The sequence below is a fragment of the Lathamus discolor genome, chromosome 2 (genome assembly GCF_037157495.1).
Source record: "Lathamus discolor isolate bLatDis1 chromosome 2, bLatDis1.hap1, whole genome shotgun sequence".
In the NCBI taxonomy this organism is placed as follows: domain Eukaryota; kingdom Metazoa; phylum Chordata; class Aves; order Psittaciformes; family Psittacidae; genus Lathamus; species Lathamus discolor.
The window spans coordinates 109,887,468-109,913,999 of NC_088885.1; the positions used below are offsets into that span (position 1 = coordinate 109,887,468).

Sequence of the window (26,532 nt, forward strand, 5' to 3'; positions counted from 1 at the left end):
TTGTAAACTTCAGATGTAAACTTTGATAAACTAGGGACAATTTGAAAAACTAGGGAGAGCACTGCGAAGAAAGTTTAATAGAGAATAGCAAGAGCACAGTGGAGAAGTATCTCTCGAGAACGTATTTGTTGTTTAAACAGTTCTGTTTGTGCAGGTAAACAAGAACTTGGGAAGGAATTAGTTTAGCTACAGAAACATGTCTTTTGTAGCTACATCTGGAAACAGGACAAGGAAAAGGTCTCAGTATAGACTATAAACCCATCACTGAAATCAAATATATAAACTGAATATATTAAAGCTTTGAATTTTATTACACTTAATTTCTTCTGAATATCTTACCCTTCTCTCCTGTTCAAGGTAAACCTAAACATGAGAAATGGAAGGATAAAGGAGAACTCCACTAAACGTGGAGTACATTTCGTCAGAGTCTGTGTAGGCCAGTTTGCCTCCCGTTACAACGACGTTTACTTCATCTCCTGCTTTGAGGTGAAGAACAAGGTGGAACGTCCCAGGACCACCACAGGTCTGTTTCCCTGAGTAGGGTTTGTGATACTCCAACAGTTCCCTTCTGTATCCAGCTGTGTGGAGCTGAGCTACGCTTGCGTTGGAGACAGACAGCACTGCTTCTACATACTCATCCCTCTCCGGGGCCAGCACAGCAGTGATCAGGTAGCGTCCTTCATATGGTGATGTGAAAATGCCTGCAGAAGAGTTCTCAGAGTTATTCAGAATGGAGAGACCTAATTGCTCCAAGTACAATGACAAACATAAAATGACATGGGTTACCCTTTGCTATGTACAGATAACTGTGACATGGTCAGCCTGGATAGCAGACCAACTGACAGCAGTCATGAAGACAAAGGGTTACTGCTTTTACACTACAGCCGACAAGTCCTTCAGAACCTCCTGGCCTAAGCACCCACCATGACTCAGAGCTGGGTGATGAGGTGAGAGCTACCCACATGCTGTGCCAATCCCCAGTAGGTTAAGGCACACCAAACACTCTGCCTGAGGAGGGGGCAACCCACAGGTACTAACTACTACTGGGGAGGCAGTATGTATCGCCTGCCTCTCCCCGTGTGATCCATCTGGCTGAGCTGCAGCGAAGTGCGTTAGCAAGGAACCTCACCTCTACTACCTGGGCTCAGCCAGCCTGAGGTGGGTGAGAAGCAAAACCAGCTGTGCTGGCAGAGCTGACACAGTGGTGAGTGGGCTTCAGAGTTACCAGACAGCTGCAGAAAATCAGTAGTGGCAAAGTGTGTGTCTGTCCACATCCATAGGAAGCTTTTATTCCAGGTTTAGATTAATTTACTTTGTTTGTTCAATGCACCAGCAAGGCCTGAGATAGCACCAAACACTGGTAACCCATGCTACTGCCTGTCTGGCATCCCTGTGGGTCCATTCTTTGGCTGTTACCTGTATTAGGGTTGTAATAGTCCCCGTCATTCACAAGCACTTTGTTAAAGTGAACCACGCCAACATCACTGGAGAAAGGCTTCTGTGTGAGCCCAGCAGAAAATGACACCAGGGAGGCCGCAGCAGCAGCAGGTCCTAAAATGGGTAACAACATGAGTCAGAGTCACATCAGGATGACAACACAGCCTCTCCCTGTGATGGTTTATAATCCACTGTGTCTCTGTTGCTGCACATACTCCACTTGGATAAATCCTGTCACTTGATGGATGCCAGAATTAGCAGAATACGAACTGCTGGCCCAGGTACCATGTGTCTCACCATAAAATTTACTAAACACCACAAAACTCCTGCCTTGGCCACAGCATCCCTGGTTTTGGGTTGGGTTATTTTTTCCTTCTAAGGAAAAGGTAAATGGCTTGTAAATGCTGGCAGTGGAAATCCTGCCACCTCTCAGTTCAGCAATGCTTCTGCCATGGACCTTCTTCAGTATCGAGGCTGCCCTTGGACATCTCCGCTCTCCATCACTATCACAATAACAGGAGTGCTAAAGGTGTAGGTGTATAGTTCATGCCAGCTTTCCTAGTCATGCTGAGAAGCTGCACACAGCTTAGATCTCTCACCTTCTCTGCTGAAGTGTAGTGAAAATAGCTACAAGAAGAAACACTTTGGCATTATAGGAAAGGGAACCATCACTGGGGCTTTTCTCTCTCTCTTTTCATCCCAGTTTTTCTTTTCTCAGCAGATCAGTCACTCCAGTATTTTACAGTGGCTACTTGCTTACTACCTAAACACTGCTGCTAGACAAAATACAATTTGGACAATTGAGACAGATTTTTACATTTAACAGACTGGTTTAATGGCATTTAGTGATCGACCACTTAACTTATTCATTTCACCTTAGTTCCTTTCCCTCTAAACATTTCCCCTAAAGTAGGACACACTGCTAGAAGCAGTCAACTAGTTGCTTTGTTTGGGCGATAAGGTAAACAACAAATGCACTTAAAGGTGCCCTCAGTTGCTCTTTCTGTTCTGTGCTGTTCAGATTAGGATCTGTATCTTCTCCGTGCTCTCAATCTGAGATGCCCATCAGCAACCAATGCTCGATTAAGACTGTATCCCTAAAAAACTGAAATTAAAAAGTGACAAAACTTCATCTAAAATGTGGATATGCAAATACTCTGCTATCCTTTTTTGTCTGAATAACTTGGCATTAGGGGTTGGAGGGTAAGGCAAGGTGAAGACATGCCTGCAACTTCAGAAATGGCAAATAACTACCTTGACTTCCCTGAGGGGCTGGTAACCAGCTGCCTCACCTATCTTCGGAAACCTCTTTATTCAGTATTCTGTCTCACGCTCTGAAAACAGACGGAAGCCCTTTTTCATTACTCCTACCTGCAAGTGTGCCTGCAGGGGCTCTTGTAGGTTAAGATGAGGTGATTTGAAAGGACCAAAATTAATCACAGGAAGTCTACTTAAGAAGCTTCTGTAAAGCTTCATTACTTTAACACCACACTACTTACAGAAAGCATCTCTTTGTATTCTTTGCCTATCCTGAGATTCAAATCAACTGAAAATGCACTCAACTAACTTCTTGTTGGTTTCTCTTCCCTGCAGTCGTACTGCACAGATGCCACATACTATTTGCTGCCTGCCCAGAAACACTGTCCTCTCTGTTTGGAGTAACTCCAGTTCTGTCTGGTTTGGTGTCATTTCAACAAGGGAGCGACTCCTCCCCTGGCTTGCCCTGGCTTCCTTCAAGATTTTCCTGCACTAATTGCTAGAATAGTTATTAGAGTTTGCTGCCAAAATAGCTTCAGATCGGCAGCCTAGTTTAGCACACCAACTGGGTTTGTCCAAAGGAGAAATCTTAAACCTGTCCAAGTATTCTGATCACTTGAATGGGCAATGTAAGAAGGCGCAGTAACGATGCAATGTGTCTATGTTCTCTTACCCTCCTCTCTGCCCCCAGCTGGAACTCTGCCGGTTTAAAGCTTTCACAAGTGCTACCAACAGCTCTCAGCAGCGCTTTTCCAGAGCCTTACAGACAGGTGAACTACCTTGTCTTACATGTCTTCACTTGTAAACACTTTTTCATACAAAGATCAAAGTTCGGCTTCTCTAGGCAAGGTCCAGGCTTGGAAACTTAAGTGGTTAAATGTCATGGAATTATAAAAATCAGGAAGAAGTTTTAGAGCACTTAAAAGCTGGGAACCACATGCACAGCTCTGATGAAGAAACTGCTGGACAGACAAAAGGTCTAACAGCAGATTCAACCACAGTTTTAGAGCTTCTGGGGGAGGAAGAAAACTTTTGGACTTTAGATGTATTCAAGAAGGTTTCACTTGAGATATATTTATGTCTGCCAGCAGGAGCAGGTATGCTTGTTCATGGCAATCTAAGCTAGTGTAATGCATTCTGGGGGGGTCAAAAGACCAGAGAAGATAATGGGTGGCCTTTGTTAAGTTACATCTACTTTCAGCCATCTGCTAGCTGTATTTCTGGTTCTCTACCCCTTTTAACTTCCTAGCACAGTTCATGCCTCCCACAGAGCCCAAGGGCCAGAAGGAGAAAAAGAAGAAAAACAAACCCCAACCAAAACAGAACAGTGCACAGCACAGACATTTTCTATCAAGATGAAAGGAGAAAAAAATAACAGTGTGATGGTGCTGCTGACAACTGCACAGCAACTGGAATGGGGACTCTTCAAGAATCTACACAGCAGAGAGACCATAAATACATAATTCATTTGTCAGTATGCACTTACGACTCCTTGCATACGGCAAGAGTAGGGACGGTAGGTCAGATTTCCTCTGCTTGGCCAATACTCCTAAATCTAAATGAGGGCAAAGTGCATCATTTCAGTCAGGCTAAAGGGGACAAAATATCAGCAATTTATCACCTCCCTGCTCCCTTTTCCTGTTTTGGGGTTGGGGTTTTTTTTGTTTTTGTTTTGTTTTGTTCTGGGTTTTTTTAACTCTTCATTTTGAACCTAACATCCCATTTCCATGAACATTCCCTCTGCTTATGGGAAGGCTGTGCAGAGCAGCAGAGTGCCACACTGACTTCCATTAGCCAGTGGTCAATGAAGCTGGGTCCATTATCTCTACTCTGCTAAATCACAGTGTTTTTGATGCCGATGATAACTCACTCAGTTCATTAGCAAGACACAACTACTTTTCTCCTGAGTCTATTAGTAACAGCTCTTTCGGCTATAACAACTCCTACCTCCCAGATTTCAGCAAGAGGTTTTCCCCAGCACTTTTCTACTGCTGCTTACACAGCTATCCACCTTCTACCCCATCCTTCAGCACACAGAATTGTGCAGTTCTTTCATGCAAGCAGCAGCTAAACATAACTGCTGGTGCAACATGTTCTTTACCTCAGAGTCAGCAAACCTGCTTTCCCCTGTGCTAGACCACTGATGTTACTAATGAAAATACTGCTTCCTGTCCAATGATTAAAAGAAAGAGCTAAACATGAGCAGAACCTGTTACAAGCACGACAAAGTAATTTAGGTAGTCAGTAAACTCTTTCTTCAAATCAAAGACCACCTACAACAATATAAATCTTACATTAAAATAATGTTGTGCCTTTGTATTTGAAGCGTCCTATACGCTTGCTGCCTGGAGTCACATGGAAAAAGTAAAGACGGTTAGTATCAGACAAGTAAAAGGAATTAAAAAAGACTAAATTAGCCCTTTCCTGCACAGATACATACAGCAGCATTCACACAGCAGTAGGACTCACTAATCAGCTGTTTTCTTTACTACACTGTACAAAGAGTTTTCTTTTAGGGAGATGCAACAGCCTCCACTGAAGCTGCAGGGTTAAGGACACAAGCACTGAAGGCAGCATGAAGGGGGAGGGTGAGAAAAGCAGTTTGTGCTTTCAGTGATTTTTTTTCACTGTGACCCTCTGTATGCTAATCAGAACGTCCTAATCCTCTTCTTGGCTCTGTCCTTGCCTAGTTGTGTGACCTGGGATTTTACAAGCATTTTCTCATCAGTTCCTATACCAGCTCATCAGCCAATTCGTTACTTTTGCCTCTGCAATTTTCTTTGCTTCGGCAAACAGAAATTCTCATAACGGTAAAACTGCCATGCTTGAAAAACATTTCCTGCTGATGTTTCTTTAAATAATAACTGGTTCAACTCTTTTTGTATTAAAAGGGATTAGTTGGATGCACTGAGGTCCTGACACTTAACTCTCCTTTTTCATAAACTCCTTGCCTGTAAAAATAGAGCTTATATGTAATATTATACCTTATACTCTCTCACTAATACTTGTTAGGTCCTCAAAAATCTTCACCTACCATGTTATATTGTGAGATGCGTGCAAACAGCTAATCCATCTGAAAATCTCAAGAAATACTTTGCTATTTAAAGTATTCAAATTGTGCCTCAGCATCCAGGAAGAGCACTGAAGTGGGATAGTTTAATCCCAGAGGAGAGTTGGAGCCCTCAGCTTCTTCCTGAGCAGTGCTTTTAATACGTAACAGAAGTTATTCAGAAACAAACAGAAGTAAAAGGAAATACTCAGAAGGCCAATTTAATAGTACAAGCTGCTTATTTTAGCAACTATCATACAGGAAGGTCTGATCTTTCAAACTTGAATTTCAGTACTACAAAATGCACTGAGTGAAGACTGGCAAAGACATCATAAACTGTGGTCCTGCACAAATTAGACATTAAGGATTCCTTGATGCCTTACTTAAGCATTAAGTTCTTCCTCCAGTAAGTCAAAAATCTTGCCTTCCCCAGCTGTTCACTTCCATCTCAACACTGTTAACTCCTGAATGCTACTTCAGAATGCTGCTTCTTTGCTGCTTATAAGCAAACACTGATCATTAGGGACAGTGGATGTAAATGCCCTAACTCCACAGGAAGTCCAATAGTTATCTGCACCATCCTTACCTCCCTGTTTTCTATGACTACCTACCACTGGGGTTTGGAAGGCATTTTGGGGGAAGTTAAAGGACAGATCAGAAGGTATATCTTATATCTAGATGGGTCTTCTGGGGCAGAGATCAGAAAAAGGAACAACTTGGTCAAGCCCACCTCTCTCTGGATCCCAGGGGATAACATTACTTACAATGTGTTCCACCAAGCAGCAACCTGCACTCTGCCTGCCAAACCCTGCCTTTTCAACACTTAACATCCACATACTGTTTCACACATTTTTAGCATAAACTGATTAAAACACTGCTGTCTATGAATGGCACAGATTGTACAAAGTGGAAGAAAACCCCCGGGAAATCCATTTATCACAGAAATCTAGGCATCTATATTGGCTATGCTGGCATCAAGATAAACAGACATTTCTTTACTTCTTATCCTCTTCCAGAAGCCTCACCTATTGCTGCTTGTTCTTACCACCAAATGCAAAGAAGACTGCTTTAAGGCTATGACTGACTTTTAATTAGGAAGTATAAATATCAGGATTTCAGTGTCAAATCTTTACAACTCTTTTTGTCAGTACCCGGACCAATCTTTATGATGTGTATCTGTGATTTCATTAGGGCCGTCAAACTAAGTCCCAAGGGTAGGATTTTGGACGCCATAAAGCCCTAATGTTTTATTTTCATCTATTTCCCATATTTCCTCAAACAAATTTAGATGAAATCATTCTTTTTGAAGAGGGTGTGGGAATATTCACTTTGATCCAGGACACCAGATAATATCTAGAGTATGAGGTTGTAGGGCAGGCAGCACCCAATCAACACATTTATCAAGGCCAACTAGCATGTCCCATACAAGATTTACACCTGTTTATCATACAAATCCATAAATGAGCTTATTCATAATTAACAATTATAAAAAATAAAAATTAAACACCGAAGTAGGAAAACTACATTTTGAATCTTTTTAAGCTGTGGTTGTCTGTAGCAGCACTCTTGCTTTCCCAGAAGTCAGGAACACAAGACCTCATGATTCTAACAAAGACAGAAACTGTTCCACAAGGAGAACTAACACATGCACTAGCTCAGATACTAGCAGTGCTTCAAGATCTTAGTCTTGGCTTTATTCCTATCTTATTAAAGAAATAGTAAAATTTTCAGAAAGAAATATATTTTTTAGCATTTAAAAGGAAAATAAAAAGGTCAGCACTGACATTTACTAGGACATAGAAAACCTATGAATTTAAAAAAAAAACCCACTGAAGTAACAATTACCCAAATGAATTATTTTCCAAAACCTCCATATCTTGCAAGGATGCAGAATGTTTAAACACTTAGGTACAGCAAAAATGTGACAGATTTTCCTCAATGCTAAACTTAAATACTAAAAATTAACGTCTCAACCATGACCTCCCAGGGACTGAAATAAACATTAAGTACCTGTGTAAAGAATTTCAAGGAAACAACTGCCTTACCTTGTGACTCTGTGGTAGCAGGAGATAACTTCGGATATCCTACAAATGAAAAGTTGTGTGTGTGACACAGGATGTAATGTAATAGAATACATCATCACAAAATACCACTGCAGTCTTCTAAAAAGCATCCTTTGTTACCTACCAGCAACCTACTGAAACAGTTACCAAATAGCATCTCTTATGAAATGCTCAATTATCATTAAACAGGAGTGGTCACGGTAATGAAAACCAAATTCCTACTACAATGTACTAAATCACTATGCACTATGGCAAGAAAAAAAGTCATTTAAGTTCCCCCAGTGGCGAAGCCGCTGTAGTTACAAATGATTTTACATTAGTCCTGTTGACCTCATGCTTTATGCAGCCTTGGCAAAGGCAACAGAAGGGGCACTGAATCTGTTTTCCTTACTTCTCTAGCCAGCTGGAGGCTGCAAAGGCCCGTTCACAGTATCTCTGCCGTAAGCCCATTCCCAACTGCAACAGCTATAATGGACATCCACTAAAGGCTGAAAGGTGGCTCGTGAAGCACAAAAGATCTCAGTGCCACCCTTTTAACAAGACCTGGCTTGTCCACTGCGCTTAAATGGGAATGATTCACTGTCATTTTGGTTCTCTCACCTGGTGCTCCAGCATACCCTTCAGCAATGGGCATAGTACTTTGACCAGCCTGACCATCCACACTTCTAAGCCGCCCTCTTCCTGACATTAAAACGGTGCCAGGAGGCCCTGCCTCTCCAGTCTCCAGGATGATCCCCGTTGTTCCAGGCAGAAACGGCACAACTCCTGACCCTGGTAGCGCTGGGCGCGGAGGAGGTCTCGGCTGTGGTGGCAGGAGGGGGGTCCTCTGTCGTGGGGGTTGTATTTGTATCCTTGGCCTTGATGGCAGCAAGGATATGCCAGGCTGGGGCTGCAGGGGTGGTCTTGGTGGCAATGGCTGCCGTGGTACTTCTGATCGCCCTTTGAAATTATGAAAGAAAGGAAGATGCAGAATTATTCACCTAAAATAGTATTTAAAATTGCTTATTTTTGGAAAAAAACCCAACAAACAAACTAGCAAACAAAACAAACAAAAAAAAAACCCCAACAAAACCCTCCCAAACAAACAAGTGAAAAACAACAAACAAAAAACAACTTCAAAATAAAACAGGACTCAATTTGAGGCCACCTTTTCCCTCAGACCCAAGACTGCAGAGGTAAAACTCCTTTCCACACCTGCAGTACTACAGACTCCCCTCTTTCTCAGCCTGTGACACAGGGAAAGGAATAAAGACAGCCTGGAGACAGGACAAGGAGCAGCCACAGAGTCATAGAATCATAGAATAGTTAGGGTTGGTCAGGACATTAAGATCAGCTAGTTTCAGATCCCCTGCCATAGGCAGGGACACCTCACACTAGACCATCCCACCCAAGGCTCCATCCAATCTGGCCTTGAAAAATAACCTGGCCTAAGTCTAATAACTGTGAACATTCACCTGCTAGTCCAGCTTTGACTTGCTGCACCAAGCGGACCTTGTATCCTACCTACTCCCTCTGCTGCCTTCATCTCCATTGCATGTTCTCTCCCTACCTTCACTTCAGTGTTCCTGAATCCCTCCTGCCCATCACACCTACTTTTGACTCTGTACTCACACAACACACAGCACAAAGCTGACCCTTTAGCACTACCATAAAGTATCCACAGAAAAAAAAACTGAGTAAATGAACAGTGACTTAACAGATTTTTTCCCCTACTTTGAAAAGCAATAAACTTCTAATTCCAAGTATTCCCATTACTAATATTTTCTGACAACAAAGGCAGAACCCTACAATATAATCCACTAGAAAAGCCATTATTGTTTAAAGAGAAGAGATACCATTAAAAGACTTTTCCAGTAGGGCAGCCAACATGTATGACATCAGGATTTAACAGTGCTGACACGGTTACTTTTGTGTATTTGTTCCAGTTCTAAGCCCTTTATAGGAATTGCAACTTCTTTATAAAACTGAAGACTTATGTGACATATAAGGATGCAATGTCCTCCCAAGAATGAAGCTGAATTACATTAAGAATAGGAATTCACAAATGTGTAGATTTCAGCAATCCACACATTTACAGAGTAATTTGTTGTTTCAGATGCCGTGTCAGCTTTTACACAGAATAATTAGAATTTCATTCTAAATTAAACATTAGCATTGATTATTTTGGTTGCATTTTGAGACTATAGATTTAGGTCAGGGATGGAAAGGAGTTTTTGCGGAAATGGACAAACATCCCCTTGCAAATTTATCCGATGCAACTCATCACACCAGAGATGCTTGCGATGGTCCACAGTGGAGACCACAGCTCTGAGGACTCAGTGGTCAAAATAAACACTTCAATTCATCACAGTCCAAAATCATCCTGAGTAAATTTGACAGTGGCTAGGGCTAAACAGACTGGCTGTGTCTAGCAGCCGACAGGGTGCGAGGCTTCCCCTGGCCCTGCTGCAGAGCTGGGGACACCTTTGGGCGAGAGCCTACAACCAAGTCATGCAGGTATTGTCCATGACGCATGGCTGGGGCCAGACACTGTTGCTGGCAACCCACATGCTGTTTCACGACTACTCAACACCTGCGTTTTACCCTTCTGAATCTCATTCCTTGTTTTCATCTCTTAAGTCCACATAAGCCTTCCAGAGAGGCTGTCTGAAGTCATAGCCTCACACCACCTGCATTCATTTACTAGATATGCAGGCTAGAAAAAAAATCTTCCTGAACTTTGCTGGCTGACTTTAACTGTCATGAGAGTGGAAACTAACACAAGCAATGCACTGATAAGCTGCACTGAAGCTTACTTCATAACTCTATCCACAAGGCAGAGAACTAAGGAGTGAAATGTTCATTTTATACAGATTACAGTTATCTTCATAAAAATCCCAGGATTAAAAAAATCTTGTTAAATAAAAGGCTTAAAGTATTGAAGTGAATTATTTAACAGAGTTGTTAACTTGGTGAGACATCTTCTGTCCACAGCAGCATAGATTCAGACCCTCAACTAAGAGCTTCAGATTAAGACCCTCAACTAAGAGCTTCAGATTAACCTCATTCAAAACATAAATTGACAAAGCACTTCACCTTGCGATGTGAGTACTTGCCATTGCTCTAGTCAATTAAGCTGAGCTTTATTAAGACAATGACCTGGATTGACACAGGGAAAATGAATACATTGCTCTGCTGGATTTTCTAAACCTTCAAGTAACAGCTGCTTAAATCCCATATACTGTACAAGCCACTTTCTTGTATGCAACATCAATACTATAATATTCAGAATTGTCCAATTACATCTCCATAAAGTTAAATCCAAAATCACCTGCCTAAAGCTCAACTTAAAGCACTAGCAATCAGATATGTGTGGATTGAGAGGGATCTGGTCTGCCATCTTTGCCAACCTTTTTGGCCTCTTCTGCTGAGGATGCATTATAACAAGACACAGCACCAATAAATCACTAGACAAAGATGATAACACTGGAGCCACCCTATCCTGATGCTGTATTCACACATGTTTTCAATTCACAAGGCAGTGAGAAAATGAAGCCCTGACAAAGGCTGGAGTGAATCTAGCTGGACCTGCTTAAGCTTTGCTGAACAACAGGCAAAACAGAAATCTTCCCTGTCATCTTCCCAACTATCTGGGAAGGCAAAGAGCATAGCTGAGCTCATTACACAGCTGAGAACAGTAACACTGTCTTCAGCAGTGGCGTCCTGGCTGCTCTGGTTGTCATCACTGGTGTGACAACTTGGTTACCATGAACCACAACAGCTTCTGCTCTCAGATGCCCATCCGCAAGTGAAATAGAATGAAGGGTTTCCCTCCTCGGCTGAAAATTTACCCAAGGAAGGAGGAATGATTTACAAGCAGTGACCTGGATGTATGAGGCAGGTGGGTCTTCAGGATGTGTCTGTTTCTAGTGTCATCCTGCCCTAACCATGCTCTCCAGAGCCCCCAGAACACATAGAAACAAAGTGCAAAAAACAAACTAGCAAGTAAAAGAATCTGTCACTGCACTCAGAATAAGCCAAACAGACCTTACTGGAATTTTTTAATGGATACCGAAAGGATTTGACAATTAAGTTACAAAGTACAAGCTCACACGGAGCCTAGGGGGATTTACTATGGCTATTTGCACTACGACACTAAGATTTTATGTTGTCCTTTATCAGCATTGTAATGCAGAGCACACATTTGGTTTCTTAGGCCATAACTTCAGCAGATGACATTCTGCTGTTCTTTCAAAGCCCAGCTATAGACACAACCCCCAGAAGAACTGCAGTTCAGGTCAAATAACCGTAACCAAAGCAAACTGCATTCCCAGCATGGTATCTGGCTGCATGACCACAGCTGGGATTCCTGGAAAACTTAATGAATCTGTATGAATAGGCAGTAAGTTAAAAGAGACCACTAACTAACATGGCTTTCAGTTTCTTGCCATTTGAAGAGCACACGTACCTGCAGAGAGATAGAGTGCAGTGAGAACAACTAATCCTACAAGACATGAAGCTGGAGATGGTCACCATCTAATGCAGACTAAGAGCTGCTGGACTACATTACCTTGGTGAGCACGCGCATGGCTCCCTACACTCTTAGAGCAAACCACTGCCTGCTGCCAGCATCACTCTCTGTATGGCAGGATGCTGTACTATTCTTCATCAGAAATTACAACAAATAAATTTCTGGCCCCTGCGTCCATATCTGACATACAAACAGTCGCTAACCTGGCTTGTCACTTTGGATAGAGGCACTTGAAACCCATTAATTAAAAATTTGGGAAAAAAACACAGGCGTATTTGTAAGATCAGGGTCATTTGACTTTGCTTTGGTTTACAGTGAGCGTGGCTTACACTCCTTGATAAGATTTTATATCGTATTTCTTGCAACATATCCTTGCCTTACTGCCCTCTACAACTGTTATTAGCAACAGCTTGTTTCTGTTTCGGCCCTTCTAAGGCCAAATGACATCACCTGAATGCTACGATACACTGGCAAATGGTGAATAAGAAATTCTACACTGATCTAAGGCCAGGACTGACAGTCTTCCTTTCAAATGTCGGTATTGGTGATGATGCTGCAGATCACAGATATGTAAACAGTTAAAGTCGTACCCGAACTCATGTAACTGGGTTCTCAAACTACTTCCAAAAAAGTCTCTTTTGCCAAAATCTTTCTGCAGCTCCAGCCATCAAAACTTACTTAGACTGCTGTGCCAAACAGTGTTATTTTAATTGGAATCATTTAGGGACTGAAGTGTGTGCTTCACCAATCCTTCAGAGGCCAGACGCACCCCATCATAGGGAGGTTTGCTCAGAGTGCCTACTCCTCAGATCCAGCAGCAGCATCCTTTCACAGGCTCTCAACACCCAATGGTGGACTGAGAGCTCTGCCCTGAAACAGCGTTATTTTATGGAAACCCAGGCATGCTGACGCTTGTTAATGTATTACAATATTGTACGAGGGCAGATAAATACCACCCATGAGGCTGCTCGAACACCTGCTTTAAATAACACACAAAAGGTTACTGTGTGTTTCTTGGACCTTTCTCCAATGTTGGTCCCTACTGCAAATTTATTCTAGGCAAGATGGATGAGAAACAGGATTACACAGGTACATTATATTGCATTTTAATGGGGACTAGGTCTGCTTCTGCAAGATCTAGGGGTGAAAGTCCTAACCCTGTTGAATTTAAGTCAAGATTTCACCAAGTGAATTATCTGAGAATTATGGGCTCCCTCCATTCCCCTTCACTTCTTCCTTTAAAGGAACAGAAATATTTATGTTTTTAACCTTGCACAAGAGCTTCTCATCTCAGAAGGATTTTTGTGTAAAGTGCTGCAATATATTTGGTTTTAAACAATTAAACACTCAAAAGAAACACATCTGTCAGAGGCTTTCAAGTCTCCACCTCAGAATAAGAAGGATATTCTTCACTAAATAAACTACTTCATGAAACACAACTCATCCATTCAAGCAAGAGCACTCACAGTCCTGCATCTGATCTCCCCCAACCACCACCAGCTGCAGAAGCCCACAGCCTCTTCCCTCAGCACCTCTTCTTCTGATTTAAGGCCAGTTGCAGAAATCGGCCTCTTATTTATCTCATAGGTGCACAAAATCAAAACCAGAAACTTCAATCAACTGAAGAGTGCCGTTTCAAAACAGTCTCCAATTCCTGTGTTTCTGCATCATGCTGACAGAAACAGGAACTCAGCTTCCTTCTGTAAACTTTGACTCTTGCAGAAAAACAACCCTTTGCTGAAATTTGGAGGAAGAACTACAGAGTTCTTGCAAGAACTACACCCTCCTTCAGAGGGAACTGAGTGGCATTTGGCAAGGTCTCTAAACCTTCATGGCAAGGCTCACCAACATGCTGAGGTCACCATTTCACTGCATCTTGAGCCAAAGGGAATGTGCCTTTGCTTCTCAGCCACTCCAATGCAAACTTTAAACCACCTGTGGAGGTAGATTTGCACTAACACGTTGGACTACAAACAAAAGTGCTGAGGTGTGAAAACACTGCCAGCTGGGGTGTGCGCCTATTGCCAGCTTGCCAACTACGCTGTGGGAATGCAAACTTCTGGGAGAACTATAAAGGAGAAGTCTTACATTGCCATACCAAGATAGGCTGGAGCTTGCTTGTGAAAGTCCTGAATCAAAGAGTTGGTGATAAATTATAATCACTAACTCATGCTAAGAATACAGCTTATAGAGAATCTTTCTTATCAAAAATCTGAATTCCTTTGACTTCCGTTTTCTCCACTTGCTTTTCAATTTCCCCTGAGGAATCAAGAATAATATCATACAACAAAATAAAACAAAACAAAATTAAACCTAATTAACTGGAATAACACCCACAGATAATTACTACTTAAAACACACTTTAAACTCACTATCCAGTAATCTTAGTTTTCCTACTCTCTTTATTCTGGCTCAAAGTAAACATGAAAGCATATAAGACTTCTTTCTTTTGAGAATACTTTTATAAGGACCCAACGCCCTCTACGGTGCTCTAGACCAAAGAGCCAAAATTAGAATCACTGTAAAAACAACGTAGAAGTTGTGTAATATTAAATTTTTCCTCCCTGCTTAGTTCCCTTCTAAATGATTCAGAAAAGACAGGCAGTTGAAAAACAAACAATCAAAAAGCATTTAAAAGAGCAAAAAACTTACTTGGGTCAGACTGAGATTTCAGCATGCCTTCAATGTCCGTGGTGACTTTGGAGACCTGACTATTAAAGTGCTGTAGAGAATTTTTGAGGCCAGAAATATCAGTGGAATGAGACACTATAGTTTCGTTCATTTCACGGATGCAGTTCCATAAGCTGCTCACATGCTTATTCAGGCCTTCTTTTATCTTCTGCAAGCTACCTGAGACAGAGTCCAGCTTGCCACAGACTTTTTCAACATGTGAGACTCTGCTCTCAACATCAGAAACGCCCTCCTGGATACCTTGGGTCTTCTCTTTGCACTTGCTAAGATCATTCAGGATATGGTCGTTCAACTGTTCTAGTCTCTCTTTTACTTCACCACAGCAGTTATCACTGGGATGAGCAGTTTGATTTGCAAATGTCCTCTGCATTTGATCAATTTTCCGGAAGACACCTCGTTGTGTTTTTCTACAGGTAGAATTGACACCCAGAAGCTGCTCCCTGCAGCTACTCAAGCCATCCTGAAGATTTTTCATATCTTTATCCATGACATTTAGACTATACCGGAATACACGTACATCTCTCTGCATTTTCTGGATGTCACGTTGGTTACCCTTAATTAAGTCAAGTTTCTCATTAAGAGAGCTATTTAGAGACTGCAGGAGAACAGAGTTATTATCTGTTTTGGAAAGCAAGTGATTGTATTTGTTGTTACAGTTTTCTAGCTCTTTCTGCATGTCCTCCATACCCTGTGGTGCAGACTGACATTTCTGCCCACAGAGGTGTTCAAGTGACAGGAGTTTGTTCTTCAGGAAATTGATTTCTTCTGTAAATTGTTTATTTGCAAATCCTGCATCACTGGGCAAGATGGGCCCAGGATTAAGAAACATTCCATCTGGGTCTGTGGTATTAGCAATCTCTAATATAGTGCCACCCAGCCTATCTTCTAGTGCCCGCAGCTTTTGATCAAACAAGTCTCTCAATTCATCTACTTCAGCAGCTATGGCACCACGGAGAGTTTCCTCAACGTAAAAGCAATGCTCTTCAGCATTTCGTTCTGTAACATTCATCCTCGCATCCAACTCCTCCAACCTCTCACCAAACATGTCTTCTAGATCTGGAGTTGATAATCGACTGATCTCATTATCTATTCGGACATTCAAGATCCTGTGTGCTTCCGCAACTCTCTCAATCTTTTTATCTAAATCCTGTATCTGTTGGTCAAGGTCATTCCTCTCACCCTCCTTGCAACAACTGGACTTGTTTGATGGAATCTGAGTTCGGAGAGTATTTATTTCTTTCCTCAAGTCATTCTCTTTTCCTTTTATAACATCAATTATTCGTACACAGTTACTGTCATTGTCATCACACTGCAGCTGGATATCCTGTAATTTGTATTCACAGGAGCTCTTCAGATCTGCCATTTTCTTTTCAAATCCTTCCAGTAGTTCCTGTCTGAGGGACTCAAATTTGGAGTCTATATACTCCCGATATATGTTATCACCGGGCATTGTTATTGTAGGTCCTTGTGCTGCCTCCTGCAGTTGTTTTAATTGCCCTTCATAGTCTTTTACTTTTCCATTTAGCTCTTCCAACTTGTCATTCCTCATCTTCAAGGCTTCTTTGACATCAGCTAACTCAGACTTTAGATCTTCCATTTCAAAATCAATAAAAGGGTCTTTCTGATCTTTATTGTTGAGCAGTCCAGGCAGATGAATAGTGTCTGTTTCACCACCAACCGCACTATCAGGCTCTGGGCGGTCATAAAGGTTGTTCAGCCAAGTGACCAACATTTTACTAGCATCTTCTTGGACAGTCAACTTTAGATTTTCATTCACACCTGCCACAGAGGACTGAAGTTCAAGCACTGATCGTGTAAGCCTAAACAATTCATCCTCAAGAAACTGCATTTTCTTCTCATATGGTGGAGGTTCTGGCACTTCTGTTGGTTCTGCATCTGTTTCATGGAAATAACAGACAAAGCCTGGATGTAAATATTCCCAGTGGTATCTGTTTTAATCAGCTGAGGCTAATTTCACTTTTCTTTAAAGCTGAAGAATGGTTTAAACGGCAAAATTCTTGTTCCCTTTTCTATTCCTGTTTGTAGTAGTTTATACTTAAAACATTATCAGAACACTCCAAACTAAAAATTTTAGCACACTGATCAACTCCTACCAAGATAAAATGGCAATAACAAAAAATCAGCAAGCAGAATCCCCCTTCTTGTTCAGCAATGAATCTAAGCTATAGCATATATAACAGACCGTTATAGATCCATACACATCACAACACAAACACCTATAACAATAATTTGGGAGGTACAAACCTATAACTATAATTGCTCCTGAATTCCCACTGAAAACTTAAGTGGCAACAATTCATGTGCCTAAAGTGGGTTTATGCTTCAGTGTTCTGCTGAACTGGAATCCAAATGCACATACTGGATGGGGTTCAAGAAGATATTCCAGTTATCAAATTGCTTCAAAAATACATAATAATTTGATACATATTCAAGTAGGCAATAAAAATTTGTATAAAATCATATGCTTCACATATCCAAAATCACTAGATAAAATAACACCAGCACTCTCCTCAAAAAAGTAAATGTAGTTAAGAAGCAGAAGCTAAAAAGAAAATATGCTTCTTAAAATATGACAGAAAATAGACACACAAATTGTTATTGTTAGAATAACTCTTTCAAATGACAAGTGGAGTTAACAGTTAAATCTTCAGACAAAATAATTTTAGTACTGGTTCCAAGCTAGTTATACAGCGGACAGCATCACTGAGATAGGATCTGAAGGACACAGCTGGATTTTTTCCTAAGTTCTAAACTGGATTTCAGCTTAAAGACATTACAAAGCAGGTAGGAAGTCACAGAGGTACTCTCAAGACTGGCAGAGTGGCAGGTTCCTTTAATAATAAAAAAGTATGCAGAGTGTAGCTACTACTTACACACTGATCTATTTTTGCATTGAACTGTGGTTATTTTAGGGTCAGAGCAGAAAGAAAATCTCTAGACATAAGCAGTGTGCAATTTACTTAAAGATATCACTGTGGTTTATTATTATCTTCTGGAAATAATACTTTAGGTGGGCTAACAAAATATTTTAAAAGCTTATTTTTAAAGCACATATATAATTTATAGGAGGGGTCTGACACAATGTATTCAGTCCCAATCCATTCCACTACACAAAACCACAAGGGGAAATCTGACTAAGCACCATACGTTACACTAACCTCCAATGATGTTTGAAAAAGTCCTTCAGAAGGAAACATCTGTTTGTCATTTTTTGTTAGTACAGAAAAAGCACAGGACTGCAGTAACAGCATTCCTTCTTATCCCTTTAGAAGCCATTATCTTACACAAACAAACATCATTCACTCTTGAAGGTATTTTTTCAGAAATCAAGGTTTATCATTCCCCTTTAGTATTAAGGTAAGAAATCTAACATGAGTCTGTAAAATCTGCACATGCCCTTGAACAAAGGAAAAACTGCTCTGAAGCATTACATATCATTAAAACTAGTACCTGTTCTTTTTTTGTTTTAAAAATAGTTCCTCTCAAATACATCTTCTGTGCTGAATACTGAAGAAACTACAAAAAACCCTCTTGTAAAGTCTAACAAAAACCCCAGCCTTAACCCAAAGGTTTTCCTGAACCATGAGTAGGCAGTTGGTTATTTATGGCCAGTGATCTACAGCCACCCCTCCATTATTCTTCAGGAAATTCTCTCTATCAAGGCTGTTGGTGCCTGGCTATTATTTTCCCACCACACCATGTCTTCCACATGGCTTTTGTACCTGCCAGTTGTTGAGTTTAATAGAAACCATAATGGTTCGTATACTTAAAAAGACGAAACAAGAAACCAGACATGACCACGCATACCAAAATTCAAACAAAAAGTTACCCAAGCCTTTCTTCACAACAGCTTTTGCTGGTGTTGTGGGACGACGAGCAGTGTTTGGCTTTTCTGCTGGGCCTTCTTTGCAGTCCTCCCCTTTGTACCCAGGACAACATCTCCATTCCAGCTCTGTTACTGTCTTATATGCAACTGTGTACCGAGGTCTGAAACTTGTCCGGTATCTGCCAAAACAGGAAGCATTTTAAACAATCCATAACCTAATCTGCTACTTAGATTAAAACACACATTAAAACTTTTTTTAATTAAAAATAATTCTTTTCATCTATGATTTATTTTGTCCTTCAAATATCAAATGAACAAATGTTTCTGCCTAGGTTTTAAAGTTACCTGCACTCAACACAGTCATGTCAGGAAGAGCAAATATGGCCATAGAACAAGGGCTTTCATGTATGAGCAGAGGGGTAATATGATGTGGGAAGCAAATTTTCAACTCATCAGACACTGCTGAGAGTAACAGTGACCACCAGTGTATTACTCTATAAATGCAAAAACCTTTTTCCTCTAAATAACTGGTTTACATTGCAAACCCACCCACAGGGCTGCTCTGGCAGCAGCTCTTCTGGACATCAAAAATTGTTTCTGCCTTTGTCCCACTTGCCTTTCCACAGTCTCCACACAAGCCATTCCTCAGAATCCATATGTAAGGAACAGTCAAAACTAGGAGGAATATTACAGGGAAGGACAAAATGGTTAAAGCATGAGTCAGATAAGGACATGAAAAGAGTCAGATGAAATGCCACATCCAACAAAGGAATCTTTCCTACTTCACTAGTTAAGATGAAAAGGGTCTTGCAGACAAACCTATGCACACATTACATACATAAGTCTTAAGTTACCCCAACTAATCACTCAAAAGTTAATAAATGGCAAACTGATTCTGGTTGTGCGACTTTCTTTAACCACAGACTTACTCCGTAACTTTCCTCCAACACGTCTACCCCATGTTCAGCTGCAGTCAGACACTAAGGTACCCCTTCAGACCATAAGCAGAGGCTGTGCTGTTTTAGAAAAGCTAAATCAATTTAAGGTACCATTTTGGGTTGAGAGAGGAGGAATATAAGTAAAACAGGAATCTGCCACCTGAGCAATATAAATTGGTATACTTGGAATACATAAGAAACAAAACAGTTATCTCAATTTCTCATATTAATTCCTTTCTTTTATAAAACTAGTATCATTCTACTAACTTTTCTATGGCCTTTTCAGATCTTCTTAAGGTTATTTCAGATTAGACAATAGTTTGCATGCAGTAATGAACAAAAGGCTCACTTCACAGCTGAGGTGTCCCTAAAGTAGTAACACCAGCAGAACAAATACAGGACAGCAGCAAAGGACTCAGCTCTGCAACAGATTTCACTCCTAGCCTGGCCAGGCTCATAGGGAGTGTATTTTGAGACAGAGAATACAGTACAGAATGGGCACCAGAAGCAGGTCTGCTAACCAGACCAAAATCAATCACATTTCATTAAACACTGCCTTGTATTGATATGCAAAATTCCTTACTGCAAAAAATAATAAGCAATCAGCTACCAAATGTAGACTTACATCTTAAACTGATCGTGAAACAGCTCATAAGTCAAACTGCTACCCTTCAAAGCTTCTCTTGCCATGCGTGTAAATAATTACTGAAATAATTCTATATATTTTTATTCAGCACCTTTCACCTTCAGAGACATAATTTTAATATAGTATCTCACATCTGATAGCCATTTGCTACCATTATTACTTTATCTATGATTTCCCATTTAAGGGGGAAAAAATTAACTAGAGATTGTCATATTTTTTCCATCTGTTTTTGGGCCAAAGGGTAGTTTATTCTAATAAGCCTCTCTGGATTCCCTTCTCCTTGTGAATCTTTACAAGGAGGCAGGGGCAGGCTAGGCTGTAGCTCTGTCGATCAGCTGCTTGTGACTGCTGTAGTTTGCTGTGGTTGTCAGCTTTTCACATTCTGACTTGGAGCATGTAAACACAGAGCGGGTTTCCAATCCTGTTTTACCTTCGCAAAACCATATATATGAAACAGCAGTAAACTGCACTCCAGCTCATCGTTTCTTTTACAGTTTTCACTAAAACATCTGCTGAATCTGTTTACAAATGTGAAGCACAGACATCCCCAAGGTCAAGTGCTTTAAAAATTCAGTAGAGAAGTGCAGTGTAGAGGGCATCACTGGGAAGGACAACATCCCGGCCACCCTGGAACTTCCTTATGTTCTCCCTTAGCTAAAGTATTAAATCATATCTTGTATAGGTAATTTGGGTTTGATCCCTTTCCTTCCAGCTAGCTGCCAGAGTCAGAGGACTGAAAGGATTAGCTAGATGCTTTAGGGTTTGGAAGTGGTATTGAGAGTCATTACAAGCTCTCTCACAACATCACATTACTGAAATGCAAACTTTGAACTTCCAGATAAATTTTCACATGCCGGAAATGGTTGTACATACTTTCCTCTGATTTCCATAAATTACTTAACTTTGTGTGCGTTCCTCTCTAGACTTTCAGGGCCAAACTCCTCCCTGAAAATTACCGTATTTCGATTCTCTTCAAACACCGTTATGCTTCTCCATGTTTCCCTAACAAGGTTTTAAGAATACAGCTGGAACATTTTATAAAAGGAGCAAGAAACACTTTTATGCAAATTGTGCACATCCATACTCAAATTACAGCAGGAGGTTTTTCCTTGTACTGTTTCTGCCATTCTTTTTATACCTTCTCTATAGTCACATTCATCAATATAGACACCTTCAGATGATATAACCAAATGCAAAAGAAGAATTATCAACAAATTAAAAGACATCAAGCTTAGTATTTTCCGTATGGGCAAATTATAAAACTTTTCCAAACTCCACCTTACAAAATAAGCAAGCCTGACGTTCTCACTCTTCATTTCATCATTTCATAATTTCACGATCCTAAAGAGCGTAAAATAGAACCATAGAATAGTTAGGTTTGGAAAGGACCTTAAGATCATCTAGTTCCAGCCACCCTGCCATGGGCAGGGACACCTCGCACAAAATGTTTTAATATGATTTAATACAAAAATTATTTGAAATGCAGAAGAATTCTCCCGTTCTAAGTTACAAAGTATGAAGAGAATGCATCTACAACTTTAGAAATGTTGTAGCAGTCTATTCCTTACAAATTCTTTCAAGTCTGAGAGCTCAAGCAAGTACATGAATTGGATCTGTTTTGATTTCAGCTATGGCACATCAAATGCAGACCAACCTGAACCCTAAACCACATTTCTCTTGGAGAAAAATTAAGCTAGAATCAAAATGCTTCAAAATCTGGATGCAGAACAGCTTTCACATTTTACATCTTGAACTGTGGTCACAGGACAGCTATGCTCATGGATGGCTCATAAATTAAACTGGGATTTACTTACCAAGAACTACTGCTCCTCTCTACTGCCAGTCCAGCTGAATGGATCACACAACTAGTCCCATTTACTTCAGCAAAGCTAATTACGTAAGGTTGGGCACGAGGAACTTATCCTAACACTTTTCTAATTTGAATCCAGTCACATAGAAGTTCCTTAATTATCACAGCTTCACAGCTACAGCTTCTGTGCTGATGACAGGCTTCACACACAGCTGTGGATGCTGCTCATGCAAGGAATGGTGTCACTGTGCCAGCAAGACCCAGATGCACTCATAACTGGCAGTCACCAGCATGCATCCAGCTTCTCAATCACACCAGTTTTTTAAAGGCAGAACTTCTCTGACTCAATGGATTTCTGTGGAAGGCTGGAGACCTCCAGGATCTTGCCAGGATGTAACAGTCTATCAGCAGTGAACGCAGTTACATTCTTGGTTACACTTCTAACAAAACAAACCAGAAAGTTCTGCTAGGGACCGCATCCTGAGAATAATCTGTCATTCTACATGTTTTAATGATATAGGAGTGGGAGCTACTAGAATATACAAACCAGACATGTCTTTATATACATTTGCAGTATTCTGGATTCAACTGCTCACTCAGTCACAGCAAACATGTTGCATACAAGTACAAACACACAAAACATAACATACCAAAGTTTCACATCTTTTTACCTTGTAGGTGTGAAACTTTACAGTTTCCCAGTGATGCAATTTGGTCAAAAGGGTTCACAAATACTACAAATGAAATCATTTTTTTAGAATGCATGAATAAAGGGTGATTTTAACAGTCTAACCTTTCCTTGCACCAGAGAAAATAAGAACAGCTGGGTTTTAGGAATCTTTCCACAACAGGCCTACAACTACCAACACCTACTACCTTCACCACGAATTCAACATGGCAATCAAACAAGAAAACACATTCAGAACGTTATGCATATGTCCACTTAATATCCAAGTATTTCACAGCTCAAATAAAGTTGTATAGCATGGAAATAGTGTTCAAATATTTCTCCTTTTTGAAAGAAAAGTCTTTTCTTAGGAAAATGCTTAATTAAAAATACATGTTTGCTGCAAATGCTAGACATTTTGACTAGGCAATGAGCTATAAATTTCTTGTGCTAAACCACAGAAGGAAGCAGTTAGCACTGATATTTGGAATGTCACCTAATAGCGATAAAACAAATCAGAAACATTTGGACAAAATTGGTGGGAAAACATATGGCTCAGTTCTGTAACTAGATATTAACATTCCACCTTTTAGGCAATGCAAGGAGATAAGTGCCACCACATCCTCACTGTGAGCAAGGGACTGCAGAATCAGCATGTTTTTACACAAGCAGTGTATAAGATGCTTATTCTGAGCACAAAACTTCAGAGTTGGTCCAAAATTCCATAGTCACTAGAACAGGTCCGTAACTTCAGCAGCCTGCAAATCACAGGCTTATTGAGTAGAAGATAACAGATCATCACTGTTTATTGCTCTAACCACTCTGGATCCATTCTTTGTAAATTACATAGTCGGCTCTTGCATGTCCCAGACATCCAAATCTTCAGTATATTGCAATGGGAGTGCTGAAGCAGCACACCCCACAAAATACTACCTAGAAGACGTAACTAAATGCAGTCATGTTTTGACCAAACACTTTTTATTCTATAGGCTGCAAAGACTTGCACTGAAAATAAACCTGTTGGCCATTTATACTACACAGTTACTAAATTAGAACCTGTTGATCCCAAGTTTTCTGTTTCCCAAGAGTACAGGCCTAATTCCAACCTCTATAAATGACAGCAGAAATCCCAGTTCTACTGAAATCGGGGAGACTTCTGGTGATTGTTTCTAGCAATGAGTTTCAGGACACTTCAATTTCAGGTGCCTACTGTGTAGGTATGGATAGGCACTAGTTGTCTGTATTTCCATTATGGCCAACAGAAACATAGTCAGTACAGCCAGTAGAGTCAAAACAGGGCCGCATCTCATCCTAAAGTCATTATATCTACCCAGTTACCTGAAGAGCATGCAGGACATCACTGCGCTGTGCTTCAGAAGTCTAAGTGTTCAGTGAAAGCAAACTGTGGAACCAGTAATAAATCCCAATTACATGCTGCAGCAAAAAATCCATCTAAAAAGAGCCCTAGTGAATTCCAAACTGTTTTTTTGATTTTGATCTAACATTTCAGACACATAAGCTGCTTCCTACAGATAGACTTAAGAAAGTCTCATCTTCCCACTTCTAATCTTCCTTTAGCTGGCATTTTTGCTTTCCAAAATTTGCATAAAGAGTATCAGTACATGTGTTTGCAGGCATTGCGGTCTGGGAAATACTTTTTCTTCCCAAAAATGCCACTGACTTTACCTGCTAGCCCTATATCTGGCCCAGCCACAGCCATCTCAACTGAAGTTCCCAAAAGGCTATGGTCAGGTCTTTATATAACATAATAATCAGGCTCTAATACACATTACCAAAACCAAGCACAGTGTTTTAATATTGTTTGCACTGGGAAAAACACAATTCTGAGGCACCCCTGTGGCATACATAAAGGTATGATGACCTCCATTAGCACATACTACCAAGAAGGATCAGCTTTTCTGGGCTCTCACAGGCACATAAGCGTGCTTTTAGCAAAGTCTGCACTAATGTATAGTATGGCCAGCATTTGCACCAGATCTGTTCTGAGCTAAATCCTGCTACTGGCCAAAAGCATTAACAGGGAGTGAAGGAAAGCAAGAGAACAAGACTAAGCACTATGCATCTGTAGGAACACAACTGCCTGTTGTGTACACAACCAAGAGATCACCCATCCAGGTCAGTGCAAAGAGTGCTTTAATATCAGACTATCAGCACCGTAATTCTACTGAATGTGTCATAACTTAGGAATGAGCATTAGAGACTTTTTCCAGTGTTTATTGTTTGTTCTGTGCCTACACACCACCTAGGAAGCACGATGGGAGCAGATATTGTCTACTGTATGGAAGAAATTACTAGGGGGAAGAGACCTGGCACAGGCGATTGTATTCCTCCCTCCTGCTACATCCCCAGCATATAACTCTCAGGACAGCAGGAAAAAAGTTGCTTTCCTCTACCCCTGAAGAACACTGTCCCCTCATCTATCGGTGCCAGGGAAGGAGCAGAGAATCATAGTGCCCAAAGTAGCTCAGTACAGCTTGGTCTCTCTTTGATGATGAACATTAGTTCAATATATCTAAGGGAATCTGGCTGAATTTTACTGCAGAGTTTGTTATTTTTGGTTTTGTGTTGGGGTTTGGTTTTCGGGGTTTTTTGTTAGTTTGGTTTGGTTGGTTTTGGTTTTGGGTTGGTTTGGTGGTTTTTTTTCAGTAAGAGGGGCAGAAGATTACAGGAACTCAGAGAAGACAAAAACGTTCAACTCTTCTCAGACAACACCACAGGGTTTCACTTATGCCTCCGTTCAAAATCTCCAGAAGTGACATTGTTCATTATTTACGCAGTGAATTTTGATGCCACTCATCTCAGATAGAATTCTTCCATCAAAAAAAATGGGATTCAAAACACAATTTTCTCTCTTGGGAGAGAAGTGTTTCTTCTTGAAAAGAAGAAACTCTGAAACATGGCCCATGTCTCATACTACTTATTTCTAGTTGTTGTATATACATACACACTTACACACCTATCGATCTATCTCTCTCTCTCTACCTCCCTCTCTCCCAGCTGCCAAGGATTTTATTTTTTAAAAGCTGACAGCTGAAGTCCAGTAGGAAATGCCAAAAAAATATCTTTCAGGTTTAAAATTTTAATACTCCTACTGTTAATGAATTACCACTCCTGAACACTAGCTAAGCGTCTTCTTATGAGGAGAGAAACCAAGACGTGGGATGCACTTCTGTAACTTGGAGCCACAACCAGCCTGTGGCAAGGCTTAAAGCACAGCTTCATCAGTGGGATTTACAATCTTAAATTATCATAGATGGTTATCACACAAGATAAGCCTATGACAGTCATCCACATGTGGACAGACCAACAGTAAGCTGCTAAAACTCCACTAAATAAAACGGGATTGAAGAACCTTGGAAACAGAGTCCATTCAATAGGATTTCAGAATAATTTTGTAGAGCAGCAGTATGATGTAGTCTAACAGTGATGGAACAGCAGCAACTCTGCAATACATAGCAACACCTTCACCTGCCTCTTCTAGCAGCACGGACCAAGTTTCTCACCTTACAGCAGTGGAAAGGTCAAGCACAAGTGCAGCTCCTAATAAAGCTTTCTGAAAAAGGGAGCTTCCAGTAGTATTTCTTCTGGTTCTCTGC

General features: G+C 40.7%; 1 protein-coding gene across 1 annotated transcript in view; it reads right to left on the reverse strand.

Annotated features, from left to right (window-relative positions):
* The window catches only part of EMILIN2 (elastin microfibril interfacer 2), a 32,653-nt gene continuing 6,121 nt past the window's right edge, over window positions 1-26,532 (reverse strand). The window contains exons 3-8 of the mRNA XM_065668069.1: window positions 18,858-19,033; window positions 14,969-16,903; window positions 8,407-8,745; window positions 7,789-7,827; window positions 1,417-1,551; window positions 1-701 (exon numbers count right to left, since the gene is read on the reverse strand). Coding sequence (XP_065524141.1) covers window positions 364-701; window positions 1,417-1,551; window positions 7,789-7,827; window positions 8,407-8,745; window positions 14,969-16,903; window positions 18,858-19,033 — 2,962 coding nt within the window. The 3' untranslated portion in view covers window positions 1-363. The remainder of the gene's footprint in view (window positions 702-1,416; window positions 1,552-7,788; window positions 7,828-8,406; window positions 8,746-14,968; window positions 16,904-18,857; window positions 19,034-26,532) is intronic.